We start from the raw sequence: 12,088 nt of genomic DNA, 5'->3' as shown, positions 1-12,088 counted from the left end.
TTCAACGGGCATTCAGGAAGTACAGCTGGCAGGACTCAAAGCCAGAAACAACAGAGGGGTAAGGAGAAGGAGGAAAGTCAGTCATATCTCAGAAGACCAAGGTGGGAGAAGGAGCAGGGCTGGGCAGCTCACAAGAGTTGGTGAGTATGGCTGTGGCTTAGAACCACCTCCCCCAACCACCCCATGCCTGCTATCCATCTGCTACCCCACCATAAACAAACCAGCCAACCAGCACCTTGCTGAATGGAATGCTCTGCACATCCATGGGCGTACCTAGGTCACCCTTGCAGGGCATTTCTGAAGGGTTCTTACAAGAGAGGTGGTGCTGGCTTTACGTGGAGCCTGTAAAGCAGGAAGCCCTGCCAGGGCTTGCACTCTCCGCTACCCACAAAGCAGGCTGAGGCTGGGCTGGGGGTGGGGCCAAGGCCCCCACTGCCTCCTCTTTCTCCATTTCTCTCCCTCCTGGCAAAGCCCCAAAGCCTCCTAGAGTCCTCTGTTCTCATAGTGGTGGTTGTTCTCCTCATTCCTTGTAGCAACTCCTTCCCTCCCAGTCCTCAGTTCTTCGATTTATGTGCTACGTCCTTAGGTAAAACAACCCAGTTGCCACAGCAACACGGAAACTAGAGGGAGGCAGGAGAGGAGGGAAGTGGGGAGGGAGGTGTCCTCAGAGACGGGGACTTAAGACAATGAGTTTCCTGTTATTAATAATGGTTAAAGACAGAACAACTTGGCTGCATCCTGATCCCTCTGCTTTCTTAGCAATTCAAGCTGGAGTCAGTTCTTTGACCTTCCTCAGTCCTCTTCTCTTTTGCTGCTATCTAGAGGGGGGAGGATTCAACAGGACAATCTCCATGCTATGCTGGGATAGTGGACAGAATGAGAGCTCAATATGTGGTAACCGCATTGTTTTTCTGGTGTCTTATATTCTCCCCCATAATTATAGAAAAGTTGCAGAAAGAATATCTATCCCTCTACTCTGTTATCAATTTCTATCTCTTTCCTATATTATATAGAAATATATATACAGTCATGTACCTCCTAAATATGTTTTGGAAACATTTGGTAAGCACCGCATATACAACGCTAGTCCCATAAGCTTATAGTGCCATATTTTTACTGTACCTCTTCTATGTCTAGATATGTTTAAATACACAAGTACTTACCATTGTGTTCCAACTGAATATTCAGTTCCTACAGTATTTAGTATAGTAGTGTGCTGTACAGGTTTATAATCTCAGAGCAACAGGCCATCCCGCACAGTCCAGAAACCATCTAGGTTTCTGTAATATTCTTTATGATGTTCACACAACAATGCAATCACCTAGCGACACTTTTCTTAGAACGTATCCCCATCACTATGCGATGCGTGACTCTGTATGTCTGTGTGTGTCTATCTCCTTCAGTCTAACACACCACTGAGTTATTAACCATTTTTCCACATAAGGAGTAGAGATGGGGGAACCACCTTACATTAACTATATACATCTAGATTTAAGAAAAAATAAAAATTTAAAAGCAGCTCTTAGAATTGAAAAAGGGTATTTAAAAATGAATTGGGATCTACATTGATCTATAATTTATAGCCAACTTGTTTTCACTTTAATAAATTATATGTAAATATTTCTCCATGGCTTTGGGAGTCAGGAGGTATCCTACACACCTCAGTTGTGCAAAACTCCACACATGTGGCCAGAGTGTTCTGGGTTTGGCTTTGGCAAGCTCCTTCGGTTCCTAGTCAGCTCATCTACCTCACTTGTGAAGTGTAGGTGGCACTGACATTTCCCCTCACAGGGCAGCTCTGAGGATTAAACTTGCCGACAAAGGTCAGGGATCAGCACCCTGCTCTGGCTGGAGGGACACTCTTCTGTGATATTATGGTTGGATAATTTTTCCATTCCTCATCACAGGGATCAGCAGCAAGTGTTTTTCCAGCTCCCATAATACAACCACCACCCCCACCTCCACTCCCAGGTGTTGTGGAGGAGAAATGGCGGAGTATGAGGCAATGGGGGTGGTCAGAGGGTGTACTTGGGGAACAGGAGGCATTGAGTTTGGTCAAGCAGGGGCCAGACGCCAAATCAAGGGTGGGAGACAGCACTGGCTGGTCATCCTATGGGCAGAAGCAGATAATTCACAAAGGGTGGTACAGCGGCTGTTGCTGGCCTGATGGCGACAGTCTCAGGCGTCAGCTGTAAGTGCTGTTGCTATTATAGCTGCGTGTGGCAGGTGACACAGAAGGGCATGCAGCAGCCTGAATGCTGGTGTTAGGTGGATGGTTCAGGGGTTGAACTCTGGCTCAGTGAGGTGGTCTTCTAGAGCCTTTAACAAGTTCCTTAATGCTCCTGCACCTCAGTTCTTCCACCAGTAAACTGAGGACACTTACCCCTGAACTAAGAACTTCCACAAAACCCTCAGCACAGCGCCTGGCAGAGACCAGGCACTCACCGGTTCCGCAAGTGTGATAATGGCAATGCTATTTATTACCACCATTTCCAAGCAGGACCTAGGAAAGGGCCCCGCAGGATTTGAGCTCTAGTTTAGAGGCAGCCTAACAGCACCTGTGAAAGTTCAAGCATGTCTTTTTTTTTTTTTTTTTTTTTTTTTTGAGACAGTCTCGCTCCGTGGCCCAGGCTGGAGTGCAGTGGCGCAATCTCGGCTCACTGCAAGCTCCGCCTCCCGGGTTCAAGCAATTCTCCTGCCTCAGCCTCTCCAAGTAGCTGGGACTACAGGCGCCCCGCCACCACGCCCGGCTAATTTTTTTGTATTTTTAGTAGAGACGGGGTTTCACCGTGGTCTGGATCTCCTGACCTTATGATCCGCCCGCCTCGGCCTCCCAAAGTGCTGGGATTACAAGCGTGAGCCACCGCGCCCGGCCTCAAGCACGTCTTTAACACCACACAGATCTGCTTTTATTGCTGGTTCCATCACTTATACCTGTGTGGCCTCGGGCTTGTGACCTAATTTCTCTGAGCCTTGATTTCCTCTGGTATAAAACAGAAATTGCAACATCTATCTTGCAGAGCTGTCTTGAAGATTAACAGAAGTATTTAGAGTTCGCCATTACTCTGACCTAGTGTGAGTGCCCAGTGAATGGCAGTTCTTCTTCTCATTAACAAAACAAAGAGACAAAGATGTCCTTAAAGTGCCCAAGATTCAGCGGGATGGTGAACACTGAGGGGCCTAACTGGAAGGTGTGGAGGCCTCTCCCAGGCCTGCTGAAGAGGCCAGAGCACGAGACTCCACTCTCTTGTCACCCCCATCAACAGGTGACAGGTGTCCTCTTTGTGACAGGAGCTTCCCAGCCACCAGAGGAACCCATTTGGCCACTGGTCCAGGAACACTCGAGACACTGGTGGCCAGGCTGCAGCTGCCAGCAGGGGAGCATCCGTCGGTGCCCCTCCCGGGAGCCTCACAGCACATGCAATGGGAATCACAATCCCTCTGTCATTTGGGGGATAAAAAAGATGGGGCTAATTCAAACTCAAACTGTTAAATGCCTCAGATATGGCTTAATATCCAATCAGCACTACAAACTGGTAATACCTTCAGAGTTACTCCTATCACATTGATGGCCTCTTTCACCTGAGGGTGGCTTGTACACTGTGCAAGCTCTTCACATATCCAGACCCCAAGGGAGCAAACGGCAATGCATCTTTTTAAAAAGAAGAAAGCAGAGGAAAACTCTCGTGAAACTTAATATACTTTCTCATTATTTTCAAATAAAAAAACACTTTAAATCTATTTATACAAAATAGCAAAAATTATAGATCTATTAGCAGAATGAATGTCTTCTTGAAAGAAAAGATAAAGAACCCTCAATAGGCCAATTTTCAGGACAAATAGAAATATTGATAACGGTTTAGTACTTAAATATTTAATTAAACAAATGGCATATTTTCTGTTAATTGTCACAGCCCATATATATCATTTAGTTTTGTTGAAACTAATAGATTATTACATTTTACTGTTTCAAGATGTTTTTGAGGAAGAATAAAAAACATAAATCTGAGAAAACTGTCAAAAATTGTGTTTGTAATTGTTTTCTTTACCATAATATGCATAATACCTACCACAAACATAAAACAAATGCTATATTTTATTTTAAAGTATATTTAAATATAACTTTCAAAATAAATTTCACTGTTAATTCTTCTAAACAATGTGCTAGGACCAGATATTCTTCACAGAAAGCCGACCATGGTATATACATTTCTATTCTGTTTTTAACTCCACAGAAATTTAGCTTTCTACACTAAAGAAAGAGAGAGGAAGAAGAATTGCCAAGACTTGATGGTTTAGATGCAGTAGGTGTAGGAAAAAGAAGAAATCAAGGGTTTTCTCTAAATTTCTGAACTGAAAACCTGGGGGAACGGTGGGGCCACGTGGTGAGATGAAATCTGAGGGACAGTCAGCTCGGGGGGTCAGAAGGAGACTCAAGGGCTAGTTATGGTTGTGTTAAAACATTCAAGTTGAGATGTCAAGTAGGCAGTTTAATATAAAAGGGGCTCACTGAAGAGGCAGGTAAATAAATTAGCAAGAAGATAGTATTTAAAGGCTGATCAGATTAAGAGTGCCCAGGAAGTCATAGGGAGAACAGGCCCAGCCCTAAACCCTGAGTCACTCTCACATTCATCAGAGATTAGGTAGAGGAGGAGAGGTCAGCAAAAGGGACAGAAAGGAGAAAGTTCAGTGAGGCAGGAGCAAAATCAGGGAATTATGTTCTGAGGAACATGCACTGTTCAGGAAGAGAGTAACGAGAGACTAGCTGTAGGCTTGGTAAGTATGCATGTTCAAATATCTAGTAGAACCTCTACAAGAAGGAAAGGGAGCCTATGATTTAAAAATAACTGAGGTAATAAATAGAATGGAAAAAAAAAATACAAAAAAAAAAAAAAGAAGAAAGAAAGAAAGAAAAATGGGATGGGGAAATGAAGGCAAGATAAAGGAGAAATAAAAGAAATATTATATGTTATTTTTAATAGGATATTTCTTTCCCTTTAAAAATAAAGTATAACATACGATAAAAGAAGTACATCCAAACAGATCAGTAATTATAACAAACGAAAATGAATCTAAAGCTTCAGTTAAAAAATAAAGATGGGATGGGATAAAATTATAAAATCTGGATATATACAGTTTTTGCATAGACATCTAAAAGAAGAATATAAAAAGGTTAATTAAAAAGAATAGAAAGTATTATTTAACAATAACTAAACCAGTGGTCTTTAAGATAAAAAAAATCCTCCTTAGAAATAAAGAGTCACTACAAAAATACAAAATATTTGATTCACTATATAGGACAATTCTAAACTTTTATGCAACTAATCACATAGCCTCAAAATATATAAAGCAAAATTTGACAGTATATAAGGAGAAATACATAAACACACCATAATAGCAGGAGATTTTAACATTTTTCTTCCAGAAGGTGATCAAGCTGATGAAAAAAATCAGACAGGATACAGAATATTTGAAGCCCAGGATTTAGAAAATTTAATAAACATAATTAGAAGACTATGCCCAACAAAGAACAGGGCATACATTTTTTTCAAGTTTATATGGGATACTGACAAAAACTGACTACCTAGTGGGTCATTAAGAAATTTCAACAATTTCAAAGACTGCTGTAAGACATTTTGATCCACAATGCAATTAACTAAGACATCAGTAACAAAAAGATACCTATAGAATTCAGACAAAGTAGTAACTAGCAATAAACATATAGTCTTAAATGTTTATATCTGTAAAGGAGAAATTAATATATTAAATATATAACCTTAAAGGTTAAGAAAATAATATATAACCTTAAAGGTAAGATTGTAAAGAAAGTAAAAGGAAGGATAGAAAAGAGCAGAGAGTGGGAAAAGCAAATATAAAATAGAGAAGTTGAACAAAGACAAAAGTCTCGTCTTTGAAAAGACTAATAAAATTGACAAATCTTTGGCAAGACTAGTTAAAAAATCAGAGGATACACAAAACGTGTCAGAGATTAAAAAGTGGATGTAACCACAGAAGTGAAAGAGATAAAAGATAATAGAGATGGCTGGGAGTGGTGGCTCATGCCTGTAATCCCAGCACTTTGGGAGGCTGAGGCGGGCAGATCATGAGGTCAGGAGATTGAGACCATCCTGGCTAACATGGTGAAATCCCGTCTCTACTAAAAATACAAAAAAATTAGCCGGGCGTGGTGGCAGGCACCTGTAGTGCCAGCTACTCGGGAGGCTGAGGCAGGAGTATGCCGTGAACCCGGGAGGCGGAGTTTGCAGTGAGCTGAGATTGCGCCACTGTACTCCAGCCTGGGCGATAGAGCAAGACCCCATCTCAAAAAAAAAAAAAAAAAAGATAATAGAGATAACTCATAACTCATATACCAGTATATTTTAAAATTTAGGTGAAACAGGCAAATTCCTAGAAAAGTTTGGTTTATCAGTACTGTCAAAAAATAAAAACGTAGAAGAAGAAAACCTTAATAGTCCTAAAATCACTGAAGAGTGAGTCAGTGGTTAACCTTCTCATCAAGAGAATATTAGATCAAGTAGTTTTACCATCAAGTCTACTAAATACTCAAGAATATTAACTCGGCCGGGCGCGGTGGCTCACGCTTGTAATCCCAGCACTTTGGGAGGCCGAGGCGGGCGGATCACGAGGTCAGGAGATTGAGACCACGGTGAAACCCTGTCTCTACTAAAAATACAAAAAATTAGCCGGGCGTGGTGGCGGGCGCCTGTAGTCCCAGCTACTCGGAGAGGCTGAGGCAGGAGAATGGCGTGAACCCAGGAGGCGGAGCTTGCAGTGAGCCGAGATTGCGCCACTGCACTCCAGCCTGGGCGACAGAGCGAGACTCCGTCTCAAAAAAAAAAAAAAAAAAAAGAATATTAACTCTAATTTTGTAAAAACTCTTTCTGATTAAAGAAAATGAAATAGTACTTAAGTCATTTTGTGAGACTTTATAAAATTATAATCAAACCTGATAAGGGAAGGATGAGGAAGGAAAAGTTATAGGCCATCAATATAAAAGCAACTTTCCTGAACAAAGTATTAGCCAAACCAAGTCTGGTATCACATAAACCAAGTTGAGGTTATCCAAAAATGCAATGTTAGCTTAATATTTGCAAATTATTATCAGTTTAGCTTCTGGTAAAAGCAGACTAGGAAATTTGAACTAACCCATCTACTGAAGATAACCAAAGAAATTAGACAAAATACAAGAGAAAAAACACTTAAAATCATCAAATAGCTGGTAAGGCAGTGATGAATGATGGGCTGCTGTCTTGGAATGAGACTACAGAGGGAGCAGAGCATGAACCGTTCCTAGGAGGGAGTAAGAGGCTGAGCTGGGCTTCTGGTGACCTTATGGGGTTTGAAATTGAGGATCAGAGACAGGTGTTCCCCTCCTTTAGCATTCCCAGCTTTGGTCTTCACGTTGGGAGGAGAGGCAGAAACTTTTCATCACGTAAGTAGCCCAGAAAACCTCATATATCTTGATCATAGGTTGCTAGCAACCTCAGATGCCTGGCAGAAGCAGCCAAAATGTTTCCAGACACTGCCAAATGTCTCCTGGTGTAAAAGATCATCACTGGTTGAGAGTCACTACCCTACACATACATCATTTCTATAAATATTTGCTTTATATTTTCATTTTCTTTCTTCTTGAAAATATCAGAGGATACATGATTATATTTGTAATCTTGCTTTTTCTCACACAAAATAGTATACTATGTATACTCCTCTGCACTTTACAATTTTTACTTAATAATGACACCTTTTTAAATAATCATGTAAAAAGCATCTTCCTGGCATCATTCTTCCTATACTTTTCAGTCTGTATAAGAGCTATGTGAAAGAATAAGCGTTTTCTTTGGTAACATTAACTACTTACACATAAATGTGTATCTTAAAATTCTAAAATAGTTTACCTCTTATTCAACATTTACCTTGCACATTCATTTGGTTCTTCTGTGGCATTCTTCAGTAAAATATTTATGAGGTAATGCTAAAAACACAAAATTAAGTAAAATAAAAACTTTGTGTCATAGTTGGTTTCCCACATGTTCTGACCATGTTCCAGGCCGCCAGGAGCTACTGAAGTTCAACCAGGGAGCTCAGAGAGCTCATCTATGAGTGAGAGCCTGGTGGGAGAAGAACACTGGGCTCGGGGGAGTGGGTGGTGGAGGATGGGGGTCTCCACACGGCCTCCCTAGGCCACTCAGCCTGCGGCAGTAGAGCGCTTCTGGTATAAAGCAAATGAGACTTCCAGATAGGAAAATCTTGATTTTCTTTTACTTTAATTGAATTGTATGTTGTACACTGAATTATATACTGTAATTATGTTTTATAGTTTGATTGATTCTGGGATTCTAAAAGCATTTGTTTACCTCAAAGTCAGCTGAGGAGAGAACAAATGCTTACTTTTATTCTCCAATAAATAATTTAGAATCTCAAATTATTAGTAGTATTTAATCAGGCCAACAAGGGGATTGAATATTTGGCTTATTTCCATTATTTCTTATAAATTAACTTGAGGCACTAATGCAGTTAATTAAGCTAATAAAATTATTACAAAGGGTAATTCACTACATGATTATGATCCCTAGGCCCAATAAGCACGTAAACACCTGCTATAGCTACAGCTGTAAGGTCTAACTGCAATATACTCTGAATTTAACACATGTATAGCCCATGAATAGCCTTCTAGAAACAACTACTGAAACATTTAAAAGATACAGCAAAACTTCAGGAATAAGCAGATTAATATACACTAATGGAAGAGATAATCATACATCTAGAATTATAAAAAGTGCTAAACTTGAGATACAGTCAAATGCATTATGTACCTTGACATCTTCAGTTCTTGTAATGGCCTCATTTACTTCTGGCACTGACTGCAGTAAAGGAATCTCCTGGTAGGTATTTGGAAAGCAGACCAGAGAGCCGAGGACAGTGACAGCCTCTGAACGAGGCGCCTGCATATAAGGAAGAGAAGCACACACATTTCTCTTTTTGTAAGTTAGAAACGTTAAATAAGCGACATGTTTTATTCTTCATCACAGATAAAAAATACCAAACTCGGCCGAGTTATTCTCTTCCAGGTGAATATTTAAGCAAAAGAGGTTTGCCTAAATGAAAAAGCAAATTTCTAAGGAATGGAAAATATCACTATACTTGGATGTAAACAAGTGTTGTGGAAACTGATCTGCAGATTCATTCAGAATTAGAAAGGCCAATGACTCTGTCATGACTGTTTACATTGTTTTACTGCTAATGTTCTCAACAAAGCAGGGTAAAGGATATCAACTGAATACCATTTTGCTGTTAAGAACAATTAAGGAAAATTCATAGGGAAGTAGAGATGGAGGTAACTATCGGAGAGTAGAAAGAGAAGACAAACTATCAAATTTCCCGTCTATTGCCAAGAACTACTTTATAAAACAACATATAATGAGATACTATATCACTATATCTAGTGAGATACTTTTCTCTTATTTGCCCAGTGTTAGAATTAGGTATATATTTAAAAAGGCATGGCTGGGTACGGTGGCTCACACCTGTAATCCCAGCACTTTGGGAGGCTGAGGCGGGTGGATCACCTGAGGTCAGGAGTTCAAGACCAGCCTGGCCAACATGGTGAAATCTCGTCTCTAGTAAAAATATAAAAATTAGCCAGGCATGGTGGTGGGTGCCTGTAATCCCAGCTACTCAGGAGGCTGAGGCAGGAGAATTGCTTGAACCCAGGAGATGGAGGTTGCAGGTAGCCAATACAGTGCCACTGCACTCCAGCCTAGGCAACAGAGTGAGACTCCATCTCAAAAAAAAAAAAAAAAAAAGGCATTTCACTAGATTTCAATTCAGCCAACACTAGCAGATATGGTTAGCCAAGAATAGGGGATTACACAGGTCTGTCATCAATCTACTCACCTATCTGTCCATCTATCTGTCTACTATTATGTAATAAAACAATAAAAGCTCACATTTAAGGAGTTCTCACTCTGTGCTAGGCACTCTTCTAAGTGCTGTACAAGCATTTCTTCATAAAGTCCCCTCACCAACCCAGTGAAGAAGAGGCTATTGTTTTCATTTTCCAGTGAGAAAACTGATGCCAAAGAAGTTAAGTAGCTTTTCAGTGTCATATGGCTCCTAAGTGATGCACCCTGGATTTGAACTGAGGCCATCTAGCTCCAGGTCCAGACTGAGCCTATAGTTAAGCGCTTGGGCTATAAAATCAAAGAGAGCTTTTCTCCCTGAGAGAGACGAGGCGCGGTATGTGAGGTAGGCGAGGAGAGGCAAATAACAGCTATACACAATTCAGTGAAGCACCTGCTAGGAGAGCAACATACTGAGGACAGCATGGGAGCCCAGTCCTTCATTTTTTACCTAGCTTGGTTCCCATAAGTACACAGGTAAATAAAAGGCAATATAAAGCACAGCAGAGCTATTCTACGGGATGAGGCAAGGATTGGTTCTGCTCAGGATGTTTAGGAAACCTAATACGAACTGCTGCTAAGGGCCACAGAGGGGAGTAGAAATCAGGCAGGCTGGCGGTGGGTGAGGGAGCCAGCTGAGTAGGGAAGAGGAAGGTGTGCATGAGACGGGAGGCTGAAAGGGTCAGAAGCAGTCGTCCCCAAAGTAGGTTCCACTAGGGCCACAGGGACTGTGAAAGGGCAAAATCAAAGACTCCCGGGAAAAAGATGTTGCAGAGACATTTGGCTAAGCACAATTAAACAGAAGCCTTTAACATGTTATTGTACACTGTGAATTTCCAAGTGAAGAAGTGTATTTCCCAAAATTACTTGACTATGAACCTGGCTTTCTTCCTTCCCTTTCCCCCAGAGTATCTGGGGAGATTACTGTTCTGAAGACTTTTTGAAATGCTTGTCCTGAGGTTAGGAGAGAAAAGTCTGGCATAACAATTGAGATGTGTTCAGAAGAACTGAATGCATGCGTCTTTGTGGAGTGCACAGAGAGAGAAGTGATGACACAGGAAGGAGCCCCGAGGACAAAGAGACAGACAACAGGAAGAATATCATTACCAACCCACAGAAGTCCTCTTTGTGCCCCTCCCATGATAGCCTCCCCTCCCCCAAAGTAACCGCATTCTGCTTTAACACCACAGATCAGTTTTGTCTGGTTTTTCAATTAAATAAATGAAATTAGAGTATATGTTCTTTTGTGTCTGACTTCTTTCACTCATTGTGTTATGTAACTGATCCTGTGTTTTCATTGTAGATAATAATCCATCTTATGTACACACCATAATTTATCTGTTCTATTGCTGATGGGCATTTGGATTGGCTCTAGGCTTTGGCTGTTACAAATAATGTTGCTGCGCACAAGCTTCTCCTCATCTCTTGGTGACTTGTGCAAGCCATCTGTGCATCTCCCTCCCCCACTGCCTCAGTGGGGCAGACCTACCTAGCAGGGGTACTTCAAACTGGAAATTACCTTGTGCTAACTGAAAATTCTGACTGAGCAGGTGTGCTCCAGCCCAAACACCTTTCACCAGTTCCTCTACAATTTTAACCTCAAGTTTAAACGAGAAAGTACTATCATTCAGAGTGTGATTCCTTCATGTAACCCTTACACATTCTCATTCATATTCTCTTTTTAAAAAAACATTTTGGAAGGCTACTTTATTAATTTTGTGTTGATTCTTTTTTTCAACTTTACTAAAGCATAGTTAATAAAAATTTGTATATTTAAAGTACATACAACATGTTTTGATATACAAATACATTACAAAATGATTACCATAAACAAGTGAATTAATATATCACCTCATATAGTTCCTTTATGCGCGAGTTGTGAACATTTAAGATCTACTCTCTTAGCAAATTTCAAGTTTATAATATAGTATTATTAACTATAGTGACCATGCTGAGATCTCCAGAACTCATTCATTCTGCATAACTGAAACTTTTGATCCATTGACAAACATCATCCCACCTCCCCCTACCCCAACCACAGCCCCTGGGAACCACCATTCTACTCTCTGCTTCTAGGAGTTGGACTATTTTAGATTCCACATATAAGTGACACCACACAGTATTTATCTTTCTGAGTTTGGCTTCTTTCATTTGGAAAAATGGTTCAT

At 40.7% G+C, this 12,088-nt stretch overlaps 1 protein-coding gene across 5 annotated transcripts in view; it reads right to left on the bottom strand.

The window, feature by feature from the left end:
• RALGAPA2 (Ral GTPase activating protein catalytic subunit alpha 2) overlaps window positions 1–12,088 on the bottom strand; it is a 337,491-nt gene that overhangs the window by 143,179 nt on the left and 182,224 nt on the right. For all 5 annotated transcript variants that reach the window (XM_055265963.2, XM_063634225.1, XM_063634226.1 and 2 more), the window contains 3 exons: window positions 8,835–8,963; window positions 7,935–7,993; window positions 3,544–3,652 (listed from right to left, as the gene is read on the bottom strand). In XM_055265963.2, coding sequence (XP_055121938.1) covers window positions 3,544–3,652; window positions 7,935–7,993; window positions 8,835–8,963 — 297 coding nt within the window. The remainder of the gene's footprint in view (window positions 1–3,543; window positions 3,653–7,934; window positions 7,994–8,834; window positions 8,964–12,088) is intronic.

This window comes from Symphalangus syndactylus, chromosome 24 (genome assembly GCF_028878055.3).
Source record: "Symphalangus syndactylus isolate Jambi chromosome 24, NHGRI_mSymSyn1-v2.1_pri, whole genome shotgun sequence".
Classification (NCBI taxonomy): domain Eukaryota; kingdom Metazoa; phylum Chordata; class Mammalia; order Primates; family Hylobatidae; genus Symphalangus; species Symphalangus syndactylus.
The sequence above is the reverse complement of the archived record's forward strand: the minus strand, read 5'-3'. Positions and strand labels throughout refer to the sequence as shown.